Genomic DNA, 12,262 nt, shown 5'->3' on the forward strand with positions numbered 1-12,262 from the left:
CGGACGCTACCGGTGGTCCTCAAATGGTTCCCGGCACACGTGGGACCAGTGGGGACCGGGACCAACCGCAACGAGGAGGCGGACCGCGCGGCGCGCGTGCTCACATGTCACGGCAATGCCGCCGGCGCAGCCACTGCTACCGCTGCCGCACCCGCAATGGGGGCGGCGGCACTGGTGGCGGCTGCGGCCGCAGCGAGTCCGCCCCCTCCATCGAACGCGGAAGGCAACCAAGAAACGGATGAAGACGGGGATGACGAAGAGGAGACAACCCCACTTAGCTCCTACAGAGACGTGCTGGCATGGTACAGGGAGGGCAGACGAGCCTACCCGCCGCCACACCGGAACCTTACCAGAAGGGAAGGGGTGCTCGTGCGACAGCTTCAAACGCGAGCGATATGGACGCCCGTGTTCGCCAAGCACGTGTGCCCCGAACTATTTCCAGCGGACACGTGTGCGCTGTGCGGTAGCGCTCGGGCGACCATGCAGCACATGCTGTGGGGTTGCCACCAATCAGCAGACGAGGACGACCCGCTACCACCGCGTGTGAAGCGCGCGGCGACCAGCGGAACTTACGAACACCAGAAGATGGCTGCGGAGCTCGCGCTTGCGGCCATCGAGCGCCAGCGGCCGAAATCGCTGCTACCCACCCCCCCACAGGGGGCTGGAGGGCGGCGACAGTAGGTGACCTAACGGTTCCACGCAGGCTCAATAAAGAAGTTGTATCTCTCTCTCTTAACACTCTCACTCCTTTCAACCAGAGAGAGTAACAAGGCGTCAATCGTCCCTCGTGGTACTTGCGTTTACGTTATATATAGCCTTCTGCCTGCATTGGAACGATGCAGTACAGCGTAATATTACCCATTCCTGTTCCCCAGTGCTCGTGAGGGACTACAGGTTAAGCAAGGGCAACTGCCAAACCGACAGTAAATTATATGCAATGTGGTATAAACCACAACAGAGAATGTGCGCAGCCGTACGCAATTATAGAAGACTATAGCACAACTGATCAGTGCGGTGTCCCCTCGTGAGTCAGAATCATCCCACGGTTGCTTCAGTTTATCCGTCTAACGGAGGATGGAGGAGGGGCGGCGAAGTTTGGCGTCTTCACGAAAAAAAAGGCGGTGATTCTGCTTCGCGTAACATTTCACAGAACGGTGCACAAATCGCACGCGTGCTGCTAGAAGCACCCACTGCGTTGAAGGGTTCCTCCTGTCTAGCTTCGTACGTTTTTCGCGTGAAACAGAACAAATCGGAGCGATAAATGCTGAAACGCGTTCTTCAGCACTGACGATGCTGCAGTGAGGTGTTTTTATTAAGTGCGAATGCACTTTATAAGCGACACCAAACCATCCACCGCCGGCGGCGGCGGCGGCGGCGGCGGCGGCGTCCGCAGTGCTCCTCTATATTTAAAAAAGAAACAGCATCCGGCGCCAGGTTTCGATCCGAGGACTTTGCGGCCGCAGCGCGACGCTCTACCGACCAAGCCACGGACGCGACGGTGATATCAGTGTTAGTGACGCGCCTTATATCTTTAACGCATTCAAACTACGTCGTCAGCGGCGTGCGTTCGCGACTCAGCGGCGTTATAGCGGCTTGATAACTGCGTGGTGTACACGTGATACTACAAACCCGATGGAAGAGATGGAAGAGAAGGCGGCGAGGCGGTGGGCTGCGGGGGCCGAGCGCAAGCGCCGCAAGCGGGCCGACAACCGTGCATTCGCACTTTCACATTCTCCCCCTCGGGGAAATGCGGGGGAATTTTTTTTTGTAGTGCGACAACATTTCTGCGATCACGTTAATAAATACACACGGACGCGCGTATTACGACCATCGCAACGCATTATGTCGGAAATCGTTCCGATTTGGTTTTATATCACCCAAGAATTGGAAAAAAAGAGGAGGTGACCCCGACAGTAAGGGGATGCCAGGCGCGCCCGCTTTTAAGGTAGTATTTCCGAAACGATTCCACCCCTCGGAGCAAGGGTCCGGTCCTTGAGAGATGAGACAGACTCATCCGTTCTTTCCCGCTTTTGCTAACTAAACTAAATGTCCAAGCGCACAGCCTGATTTTGCGCATCCTTCACCCGCTGCAGGCCTGCTTACACAACGACATGTGTAGTTAACGAATGAACCCAACACGTTTTCGCCAAAGCCACAGGTGGGCTAGTAGTGCGGCCACCGAAAGGCGTGTGCCCACGGCCAGCTCTCAGAAATGAGCACAAAGACCGTGTCTTGGAAAGTGTCGTTTATTGTTCCGTCGTGTTGCTCGCTGCCTTAGCCGAGCAGCGGTGGCAGAAGTGGCAGAAAAGGCGTCAGAGAACAGAGTAAAGGAGACAGAAAGAAGGAAGGGGCGTCGTCGTTCAGGTCCTGAGGGGTGCTCCGGCGAGTCCGGGAGACATGGCGCGTCCGGCAGACGCCGAGCTGCGGTTCTTGGCGCGCAGCTTGGCCAGCGTGTTCTCGGCCATGTCGGCGCGCTCGTCGGCGTCCTCGAGCTCCTGCTGAACCTTGCGGAACTTGGCCAGGTTGAGGGCGGCGATCTCCTCGGCCTCCTCGATCTGGCGCTTGTAGGTCTTGATCTTCTGCTGCAGCTTGTCCACCAGGTCTTGCATGCGCTCGTGGTTCTTGCGGTCCTCCTCGGCCTGCGCACGGCAATGGCAATGCGAGAGTTACCCTCGCAGCTAAGCTATACCTTGCTGCGCTTACCCCAACCACCAGAGTAGATGTACAAACTCCGGAGGCAAGTGACAAAAGCCTTAGTCTTGTCGCTTCCAAACATGACGTCCCCACCCACCATTTCATGACCCGCTGAGACATTCCGATTTCCTTCGGCCATGTCTGCATTCGTTTTTTCTAATAATAAATAAAAGTGACTTGGTGCTACTGTGCTTCTTTCACCATTATTAAGTGACGCTGACTACATTTTTAACGTTTAGACCATTGAACAAAACAACATTTCAATTTGAGCAGTAAGAAAATCAACCACTCGAATTTGCTGACTTATAACAGACACTGTACACCTCATTTGCACAAGCAGAGTTGTGCGTCGCTGCGGACGGATATTTATAAGCCACATTTATTGTCATCTTTATGTTACCATTACGGCTGACGATTACGTTGATGGCGGTTATGAACAATGAATCGCATCGGGGATACGGCTGAATGAGGAGGAAAAAGAGAGGCGGCGTACCTGGAACTGGAGCTCCTTGATGCGGCGCTCGCTCTTGCGGAAGTTCTTGGCAGCGTCTCCGTGGCGGCGCTGTTCGTTCTCCAGCTCGTTCTCGAGCTCCCGCACCTTCTGTTCGAGCTTCTGGATGATCTTCTTGCCTCCCTTGAGCGCTGCAGCCTCGGCCTCGTCCAGACGCACCTGGAGTTCCTTCATCTGCTGCTCCAGGGCCTTGCGCAGCTTCTCCTGCTGGAGAGCGTGGTCCTGCTCTGCGCGGAGCTCGTCAGCCAGTCGCGCAGCGTCCACCATCGCCTTCTTGGCCTTCTCCTCGGACTGCTTGGCCTCGTTCAGCACCTCGTCCAGGTCAGCCTGGAAGCGCAATAAATGTACATCAGCGACAGAAGCCAACCTGTTCATTCTTCTACAGATTAAGTCACACTCACTCGTCCTGCGTGCTCCAAGGTAGCTAATGATGCTTGTTTCAGTGCGTTCGTAAAGGTCCCCCATTAACTCTATATGTCGCAGGCGTAAATGCCTGTTTAAAGCGAGTCCATGGACAGCGTACTTATGCGCTCTGTAATATTTTACGGTGGGTGCAATAGGTGCTTCGCCAATAAAAACAGTGCATTTATGGGTTCCCGGAACCGCTATGGGATGAGAAAAGTGATTTTAAGAGAACTGTGCCTAACCGTAGGTGATCGCCAAACGTTTTGGAGTGTGCCCTTTTTATTTACATTTCTAACTGTACACATCCAATTTACTGTACACATACCATAAATGGAACGCTATGGCTGGGTGTTAGCACTTCTTCGCATTCTTCAAAATTGGCGCGGCAAATAGCGCATTTATGCAAAGAGCGGTTACCTGGAGCGCCTGCATCTCTCCTTCCAGCTTCCTCTTGGCCACAGACAGGGAGGCGGTCTGCGCCGAGAGCTCGTTGACCTGTTCGTGCATCTCGCTGAGCTCAGCCTCGCCGGCGCGGCGCGCGCGGTCGGACTGCTCCAGAAGCTGGCGGCTCTCTTCCAGCTCGCCGTGCAGAGCGTTGCAGCGGCGCTCGGCAGAGGCGTACTGCTCGCGTGCCTCGTCGCGGGCGCGCTGCTCTTCCTCGAGGGCGGTCTGCAGGTCCTTGACGTTCTGCTGGTACTTCTTGAGGTTCTTCTGGGCCTCGGCGTTGGCCTTGTTGGCGTGGTCGAGGGCGATCTCGAGCTCGTTGATGTCGCTCTCCAGTTTCTTCTTGAGCCGCAGAGCCTCGGCCTTACCCTTGGCCTCGGCCTCGAGGCTGGCCTGCATCGAGTCGAGTGCCCGCTGGTGGTTCTTGCGCGTGTTCTCGAATTCCTCTTCCTTCTCCTGGATGCGCCTGTCGATCTCCTGTCGCACCTGCGACAGCTCCAACTGCGCGCGCAGGACCTGCACAAAACGAACGATTGATGTTCATTTTACCCTACTGTGAATTGATACCCGTTGAAATATCCGCCTTCACTAGAGTGAGTGCATCAGTGCATTAGAACTCTGTAAGGAAGAATACGCCGGCCTGCAGAACCTGATATTCCTTTCATGCTATTTGTAAAAGTGATGAGAGGCTTTTTATGAATTACGATAGTCACGTCAACAGAATTTTAATTATTTTGGCTAGAAGTGGCTATTGTGGCTTTCCAACCAACGTTGGCGGTGTTAACTTGACAATTCAGTCTTACCTGCACTCACAAAGAACGAATATGTACTACTACACTGACAAACAACTCCCCACCTTTACGTGCCATATTCTGCGTGCCATATGTATGCGCGCAAAGTCAGTGAACCATTCCCGCTAAATGTTCAAATAAGTGACGAGTAGGAGTCCAGGTTGTCGTACCTTGTTCTCCTCCTGCTCGAGCGCGGCCTCGGCCTCCTCGAGTGCTGCCTGCAGTTCCTCCTTCTCCATCTCGAGCCTCTTGCGGGACTTCTCGAGCTCGTGCACGCTGCGGCCACCCTCGCCCAGCTGGTCCATGAGGTCCTTGATCTCGTCCTGGAGGTTCTTGTTCTCGCGCTTGACGGCCTCGTAGTGCTCCTGGCTCTCCTCGTAAGCGGCGCGGAGCTTGAACACCTCGGTGGAGTAGTTGCGGCACTCCTTCTGCGACGCGTCCAGCTCGGCGGCCAGGTCGTCCACCTTGGCCTTCCATTCGGCGATGACCTTGTCGAAAGACTTCTGGCGCTTCTCGAGCGAGGAGGCGAGCGCGTTGGCCTTGTCCACCTCGATGGACATGTCCTCCAGCTCTCCCTGCAGGTGCGCCTTGGTCTTCTCGAGGCCGCCGCACTTGGCGTTCAGCTGCTCCATGGCCTCCTCAGCCTCCTGCAGCTTGGCGTGCAGCTTGCGCCTGCAATTTTCAAAGCCCAGTCGGAGGTGTTGGTATTCCGTGGGTCCGCCGTACAGTGGATGCGAATGAGCGGGAGAGTGGTTTTTTATTGATGAAGATGGTGATATGACACCTCGTTTCACGTAGCGCTACAAAGGGCACAAGGCTGACCTGAACTGCATTCCTGTGGTTTGTAGCTTACGCTGTCGCCAAAGTGATCTTAGCCCTAATGTGTCGCATTACATTGTGAAAAATCTCTCCGATGTTTAAAAACCCGAAAAGGAGGCGAGGTCGCGGCTCCATTTTTAGCATCATTACCGTTCTGCCTTATCAATGGGATCATTTCTCTTCAGGCACAAGAAGGATGACGAAAGTTTTGTGGTGCACCTTGGAAGAATCAGGCGTAATGCCTGGGTGGTGGTATGCCAATTATCAATGGTTGATTAGTCAAATAAAATAAATCCGAGAACGGCCAGGTTACCCTACACAGTAGTTGTGGAAGAGACGCCGAGAGCACTCACTTGGCCTCCTCGAGTTCCTCGAGACGAGCCAGGCCCTCGCTCTCGTACTTGGAGCGCCAGAGCTGAGCCTCGGCGTTGGCCTTGCTGAGCTGGCGCTGGAAGTCGGCCTTGGCCTCCTGTTCCTCCTCGACGCTCTCGCGCAGGTTGTCCAGGTCGTGCTCCAGGTTGCGGTACTTGCCCAGCAGAGCGGCGCGTTCCTGCGAACGCGCCCCAATGTATCAGTGATTCGAACGACAAGCAACAGCTCTCGGCGATCGGAGCAGCAGGCAGGCTTCATTGGGGGAAATCCTTAAACGGTCACGGCTGTTCCCGTAAGAGTTAGTCTAATCACAAGCAACAACTGTAATGCGAGGCCTTCCGCACGAGCTTTCGAGGGTGGAGGAGAGAATGGGGTGTAAGAGTTACCTGTACCTAAACCGATATCTCGTAAAGGACTTGAGTCAAGTCCATGAGCCACACACGACTGTTAGTGATTCATCCGTTACAACTAAAGGAGCGACGTGTTCAGTGAGTGATGCTTCGGCAGGAAGGCCCCGTCGTATTGGGAAAACGGAGCCGGACACTCACCCGCGCCTCTTCGTCGGCCTGGCGCTTGGCTTCCTCGAGCTGCGTGGCGAGCGAGGCCTTGATCTTGTTGAGCTGAGCAACCTGAGACTCGGCCTCCTCGAGCTGCCGCTGGAGCTCGCTGTTCTCGACGCCCATCTTCTTCTTAGAGCCGTCCAGGTCATTGAGCGTGCGGTTCGTTTCGTCCAGCTTGAACTGGGCGTCGGCCAGCTGCACCTCGAGCTGCTTCACTTGCTTCTCGGAGTTGGCCTTCACGAAGCACGCAGCCGAAGCATCACAATTAGTTCGTTGGCAGCAAAAAGACCGGTTACAATTTTCTGAGACAACAAGAACTACGCCTCGTCAAAAAACAGAGGAACGAAAACATCGCAAAATGCGAATAAAAATTTCCCGCCAGGTGAAAATTTGCTTGCGGCCAAGGAAAGTACTTTCAAAAGGCGCCCTTAAGGAAAATGTCTGCAATCGTTTGGATAGCTATAGCGTTTTAACATTTTCAGTAGCTTCGTACGGCATCTGCTACATCGAATGTGCTCCGTATTATGGCCTGTGCGTACTCTTGGCACAACTTATGTAAAAAAACAAAGCCTACGATAAGTATAAAAACGCTTCTAAGCCCATCGCACGTTGCAAACAAAATTACTTATCCAAAAATTGCAAAATAAGTGCAAGAAGAAACAAAATTCAAGAAAACTTTCAAAAATGCAGAGGTGGCGGAAAAGGGAGGCCATCTGCAAGGGTTGAACGTCATGCTCTACGGAGCAGGAAAAAAGACGGGAGAGAGGCTTCGAGAACGCTGCTTGTGCATTCATCGTGCTAGGACCGAAAAGATTCTGTCGGCACGCACAAAGCTCCCATTACACTGCCAGCAGTGTACAGAAGTTATGACAGCATGTCGTTTTGTTTTTAGGTTGCTTACCATTTGCTATAAAAGTATATTATGCTCATGATATTGCTAATCAAATTGGGTGGAAAAAAGAAAAAGTGGCTTCTATCTGGTACTCTCAAATCTTGGTTATCACGGGTTGCCTGACAGCACAGAGGAATTTCAACTTCCTGCCTCGTTATGTTCATTATATTATTGGTTGTTTTAAATAGCCGGCTTTGCTTGCTTGATCCGCCATATTGGTTCCACATATTTGGCACGCCGGCTGCCAATGAGAGATTTGCGCATGCGCACTTCCAGAGGGAGACCGGGTTGGCTACCTGTGCCTTGTTGCTGTGGTCCAGGAGGGATTGGAGGTCGGACACTTCGGCAGCCAGGGTTGCACGCTCCTTCTCAGTTCTAGGAACGCATTCGGGAAGGAAAGGAGGGAGGGAGCAGAGAAGGAGAGAAACCGGGGCTCGTGACTGGGGTTCTAGGAATGCAAAGTGCAGGAAGAGTGCGCCTCTCATTCGGCCTCTCGCTTTGGGTGGGACCAAAGACTGCAGGCGAGGGTCGGGACCGTTCCTATGGGGAGGGCGGTATTCCATTGCCGGGTGTTCTTTACCTTGTCCCGGTTAAGGTGCTCTAGATTGGCACGCACGTCATCCAGTTCGCTTTTCATCTGGCTCTTTTCCTTCTCGACCCTGTTGAGTCAGAGTTCGGTCAGACGCTCGCTGCCAGCAGCTCAACTGGGGCAAAATCAACTCAAACCAGGATGCAGTGACCGAGGTGAGATGCGATAAAAATGCATTCAGTAATAGAACATCACAGAAAGATGTGGAAACAGATTGTTGGTGCAACTAGAGAACACACGAGGAGGTTTGACTGTTGCCCAGATATTGGGTAGGGAAAAATGACACAGCCGATTTTTCCAAGATTATGAGAATCACAACACGTTGACTGCATCTATCTTGTTCAGTGAATGAAAAGTTTGTTGACAATTGTCGCGAATTACGGGACATACTGTGACTGAATCATATATGGCCTGAATTTGTCGCGGTAAGCACTGCTAGGGCACTCTAGCTTGTCCCTGCCTACTTACGTTACTTATTTCAAGACTTATTGCTGCGTGTGAAGATAAAAACAATAAAGATGAGTATTTAGGCTATACAATTTGACCAACGTACTTTAGTTACCGCCAGAAAGCTCTTGTTAAGCTTGTAATACCGGCAGTTGAACACCTTAGAGATTCGTGCTGATCAAAATGCAACGCATACAGTCGATGCGCTGCCCACCTTGTTTTACACGCGGTAGTGTGCTTTACATATAAAGCGAAAGCCAGAATACATGGTTAACTAAGACGAACACAGAGCGGCACTTGAAAGCAATAAGCTGGTCGGCACAGTATGGGCGCTACTACGGTTGCGTAGTGCAAGGCTCTTACGTGTACGGAAGACCGCAATCAGAATTAAGTAGCCTAGATAGTGACCGTCGAGTTATTAAAAGAGACTGAAGAAACACGGTACGCAAGTGGCGGACTCACTTGGCCTTGTGCTTGTTGAGCTGGTCGATCTGCTCGGAGAGCTCGGCGACCGAGTCGTTGTGCTTCTTGCGCAGGTTGGACATGGCCTGCTCATGCTGAAGGTTGGACTCCTCGAGGTCCCGTCGAAGCTTGGCGAGCTCGGCTTCGCGACGCTTGTTCAGCTCGACCTGGGCCGACGTGGCTCCACCCGACTCCTCGAGCCGTTCGCTCAGCTCCTCGATCTCGCGGGCGAGGTCGGCACGCTGCTTCTCAGCCTGTTACGCGAAGAGGCAGCGCAGGAAAACGTTCAAAACGCACGCTATGTAGCGCCACTCGACCGATGAGATAAAACTCTTTTTTTCGCTCACGTACTCAACGCTGGAGGTAAACCTGCATCTCGATTTATTTTTGCGCACAGTGTCTCAACACGCGCACTCGTGCTCAAAATTACAAAATTCTGGTTATCAACCAAGTGACCTGTTTAGTCAAACCAAGCTCCGCTACGCCAGTGCAAGGAATACATAATGAGAAATCAAATCTATGATACTCAGTGATGTTTAACCACACACAAGCCGCCCCATCACTGCACCTAATGGCTCTTGGTGTCACGTTTATCTCGCTAGCAATCACTTTTCAAAGTTGCAAACTACGTACATATATCCGCGACTGGTCGTGAGCAACACTGTGCAGTCTCGTTAATCAGGCTGACTAAAAGTGTCTGAAACGTGTCGCTTCCCATCACTCGCAGTTTTACAGCCAGCCCGCTCCCTTTAAGTGCTGCTACATTGCGACTAATAACTCATAGTTTCACGTATCTATGGCGGGCGTTCAGCGCCCACGTAAATCAGGGCAAGCAATAGTGTTAAGGCTTACCTTGGCGCGGGCCTGGCGCTCAGCTTCCAGTTCCTCTTCCAGCTCCTCGATGCGGGCCTAGAACAGAAGGCCGCATTGTGTGACACATGAGCCAAAACGAAGCCTTTCGCGGAAGCCAAGCAACCACACTTGCGTAGTCCTTGCGACGGCATCCCGCACTCGGCTAACCCACTGTTAGCTAGCAGCAAAGCTCGCCACGTCTGGCACGGCTTTACACCAGCCACACAGCGGCGCCGACAAACACGACGCCGCAGGCTAGAGGTAGAGCCCTGCGCAAGGAGAGGCCCTAGGCCGCACACTGGAGCCCGAAGCACGCACGTGTCTGCAGGCGGGGCGTGGCATAAGCCCGTCTTGCAGGGTTAGAGAAGCCACGTTCACAAGCACACACGGAGACGAACGGCGCAATGAGGCCTACGTCATAGATGTGGTGCACCGTGGCGGGACTGGAGGCGAGGATAGGCTCCTGAGCCAGGCGGACGAGTCGCTTGCTTTCGGCACTAAGTCGACAGCTCGGGGAAATGTAAGGGCCCCTCTGTAGCGGGTAGAAGGAGTCGTCGAGCAGAGCATCGCCGGCCGTGCGAGCACCCTTGACCGGCCTAGGCTTGGGGACGGTGTTGAGCGGGAGGCCATTGGATACTCCGTTGGTCACTCCGTTGGCCAGGCCGTTCGCGATGGGAGCTGCGGCGTCGATCGTGGAGCTGTCCATGGCTTCGGGGAGCGAGGAGCACCGTGGTCGGCTCGGGTCGGTACTGACGACTCGGGCCGCCAGGCAGGGGCTTAAAGAGCCCTTCGAGTAACACGAGCCGCCCCCGCCCCGCGCGTTCGCCCACCAAAAATACCTACGGCCAGAAATATGTACGAGGGCTCCCCTGACTCACGCCGGCGGCGGCAAAGCGAGGCGCCTTTTGGCGACTTCCTCGCCCGGAGCTGCTTTTTTTCGGTTCGACCGGGGTTCGCTACTTCCCCGACAGCTTTTCACCAGGTGAGAGCCCCGGAGCAATGGCCTGCGCTCACGTGACGTCGCCGCGCTCCTGCTTTGGCCGTACTAGCCGCTGCCTAGACGCTCTCAAGGACGCGTGGGCTAGACGTACACGGTGCCCTCTGTCGTTGGAGTGTGCAGTCCAGGTAAGACAAATTTTTGGGCAAAAATATTCGTTGTTGACAAATAGTTTTACCTCCTTTCGTTTTTTCTTAGGTATTTATAGCTGCATACTTCGCATTCCGGTCGCCTCAAGTGTCACCGTCTTTTTTTCTGTTAGGTGTTTACTCCTCGTTACTTTTCCCTAAATTGTCAACTTGAAAGAAAAGAAGTTGAAGCTTGCTTCAACTGTGTTAGTCGAAGAGGACAGTTCTTGACCAAAGAAAGCATCGGTAATCTGAGTAGCATGAGCCGTCGAACCCTTCCATGCTGCTTGGAAAAAGAAATTGACTGCTCTATTTAGCTCCAATGGTTGTTGCGGTCGCCCTCTGTCAGAAGAGGTCTGGGGCGGTCGCTCAAGTCGTTGATTTATTGGTTTACAAAGCTAGTACACTTCACGTACGTCCAGCTGTGATTGACAACAAAGCAACGTCGCTACAGCATGTTTTAAATCTTTTGCGAAGTGCGCAAAACGCATTCACCGTCTGCGGCAATTGTCTTTCCTGATTAGGTTTCGTTCTTTTCTAGAAAGGCTCCTTTTCTTCCAGCTTTTCGCGCAACTCTTGAAAGACGTCATAAACCCATGGGCAACCAGAACGTGCCTGGGTTGGAAACCTGTGTGTCGTAATACAGTTTCTTGAGGGGTATTCATTCCTTCCTTTGTAACCGAAGCTTGCTTGTTTTATCAATCCTGGAAAATTTCCCAGGGCTGCATTTGGGACAATATACTCATGAATAACAAAAACATGTCACGGAATCAATGGTTAAATGCATCCAGAGAAGTCCTCTTCATCTGCTTCGCGTAGTAGTAGGAATAGGGACGCGGTATTCCGGTTAAAAACTGGTGCTTCGACTTTTCATTGCAGCCAATCATACACCTTTCTGTGACCAGAATTTATGCCACTTGTGTTAAATGTTGCCATGGTAACCGACATTTTATAAGTGTACGCGTCCACCATGTTGTTTCGAAAAATCAGGTTAGGAATCACAGCGAAACTAAAATACAGGTGACGTTTTTCCACAAAAGAATAGTTCGCATGAAAAAAATTGTGAATAATATTAGATTGCGTGCTTAGCAGGAGTTTGCAGCACATTCGATTTCTTTAATCATGTACTGAATTGCACGTGCGTAAACTTTAGTGCCACATGACGAATACATGCCACTTGAGTTACGTTATGGAACGTTTCGTTCCATGTGCTTTTATTCCAGTAAGGTCTCATCCGAACGCACGTAAAATTGCTATAGAGAAAAAGGGTGCGTCAAGTCCAGAAGGTGTCTCGTCTAG

At 52.7% G+C, this 12,262-nt stretch overlaps 1 protein-coding gene across 50 annotated transcripts in view; it reads right to left on the minus strand.

Annotated features, from left to right (window-relative positions):
• Positions 1 to 2,230: 2,230 nt before the first annotated feature.
• The window catches only part of Mhc (myosin heavy chain), a 43,012-nt gene continuing 32,980 nt past the window's right edge, over positions 2,231 to 12,262 (minus strand). For 29 of the 50 annotated variants that reach the window (XM_077671189.1, XM_077671203.1, XM_077671186.1 and 26 more), the window contains exons 23-31: positions 9,839 to 9,895; positions 8,987 to 9,240; positions 7,785 to 7,863; positions 6,585 to 6,830; positions 6,018 to 6,214; positions 5,016 to 5,517; positions 4,028 to 4,570; positions 3,188 to 3,532; positions 2,231 to 2,639 (exon numbers count right to left, since the gene is read on the minus strand). In XM_077671189.1, coding sequence (XP_077527315.1) covers positions 2,361 to 2,639; positions 3,188 to 3,532; positions 4,028 to 4,570; positions 5,016 to 5,517; positions 6,018 to 6,214; positions 6,585 to 6,830; positions 7,785 to 7,863; positions 8,987 to 9,240; positions 9,839 to 9,895 — 2,502 coding nt within the window. In that variant the 3' untranslated portion in view covers positions 2,231 to 2,360. Of the gene's footprint in view, positions 2,640 to 3,187; positions 3,533 to 4,027; positions 4,571 to 5,015; positions 5,518 to 6,017; positions 6,215 to 6,584; positions 6,831 to 7,784; positions 7,864 to 8,068; positions 8,148 to 8,986; positions 9,241 to 9,838; positions 9,896 to 12,262 lie in introns of all 50 variants that reach the window. The other 21 variants (XM_077671226.1, XM_077671215.1, XM_077671231.1 and 18 more) reach the window with 1 other exon arrangement.

This window comes from Haemaphysalis longicornis, unplaced genomic scaffold (genome assembly GCF_048455015.1).
Source record: "Haemaphysalis longicornis isolate Haplotype H1 unplaced genomic scaffold, Haemaphysalis longicornis Haplotype H1 scaffold_5, whole genome shotgun sequence".
NCBI lineage: Eukaryota > Metazoa > Arthropoda > Arachnida > Ixodida > Ixodidae > Haemaphysalis > Haemaphysalis longicornis.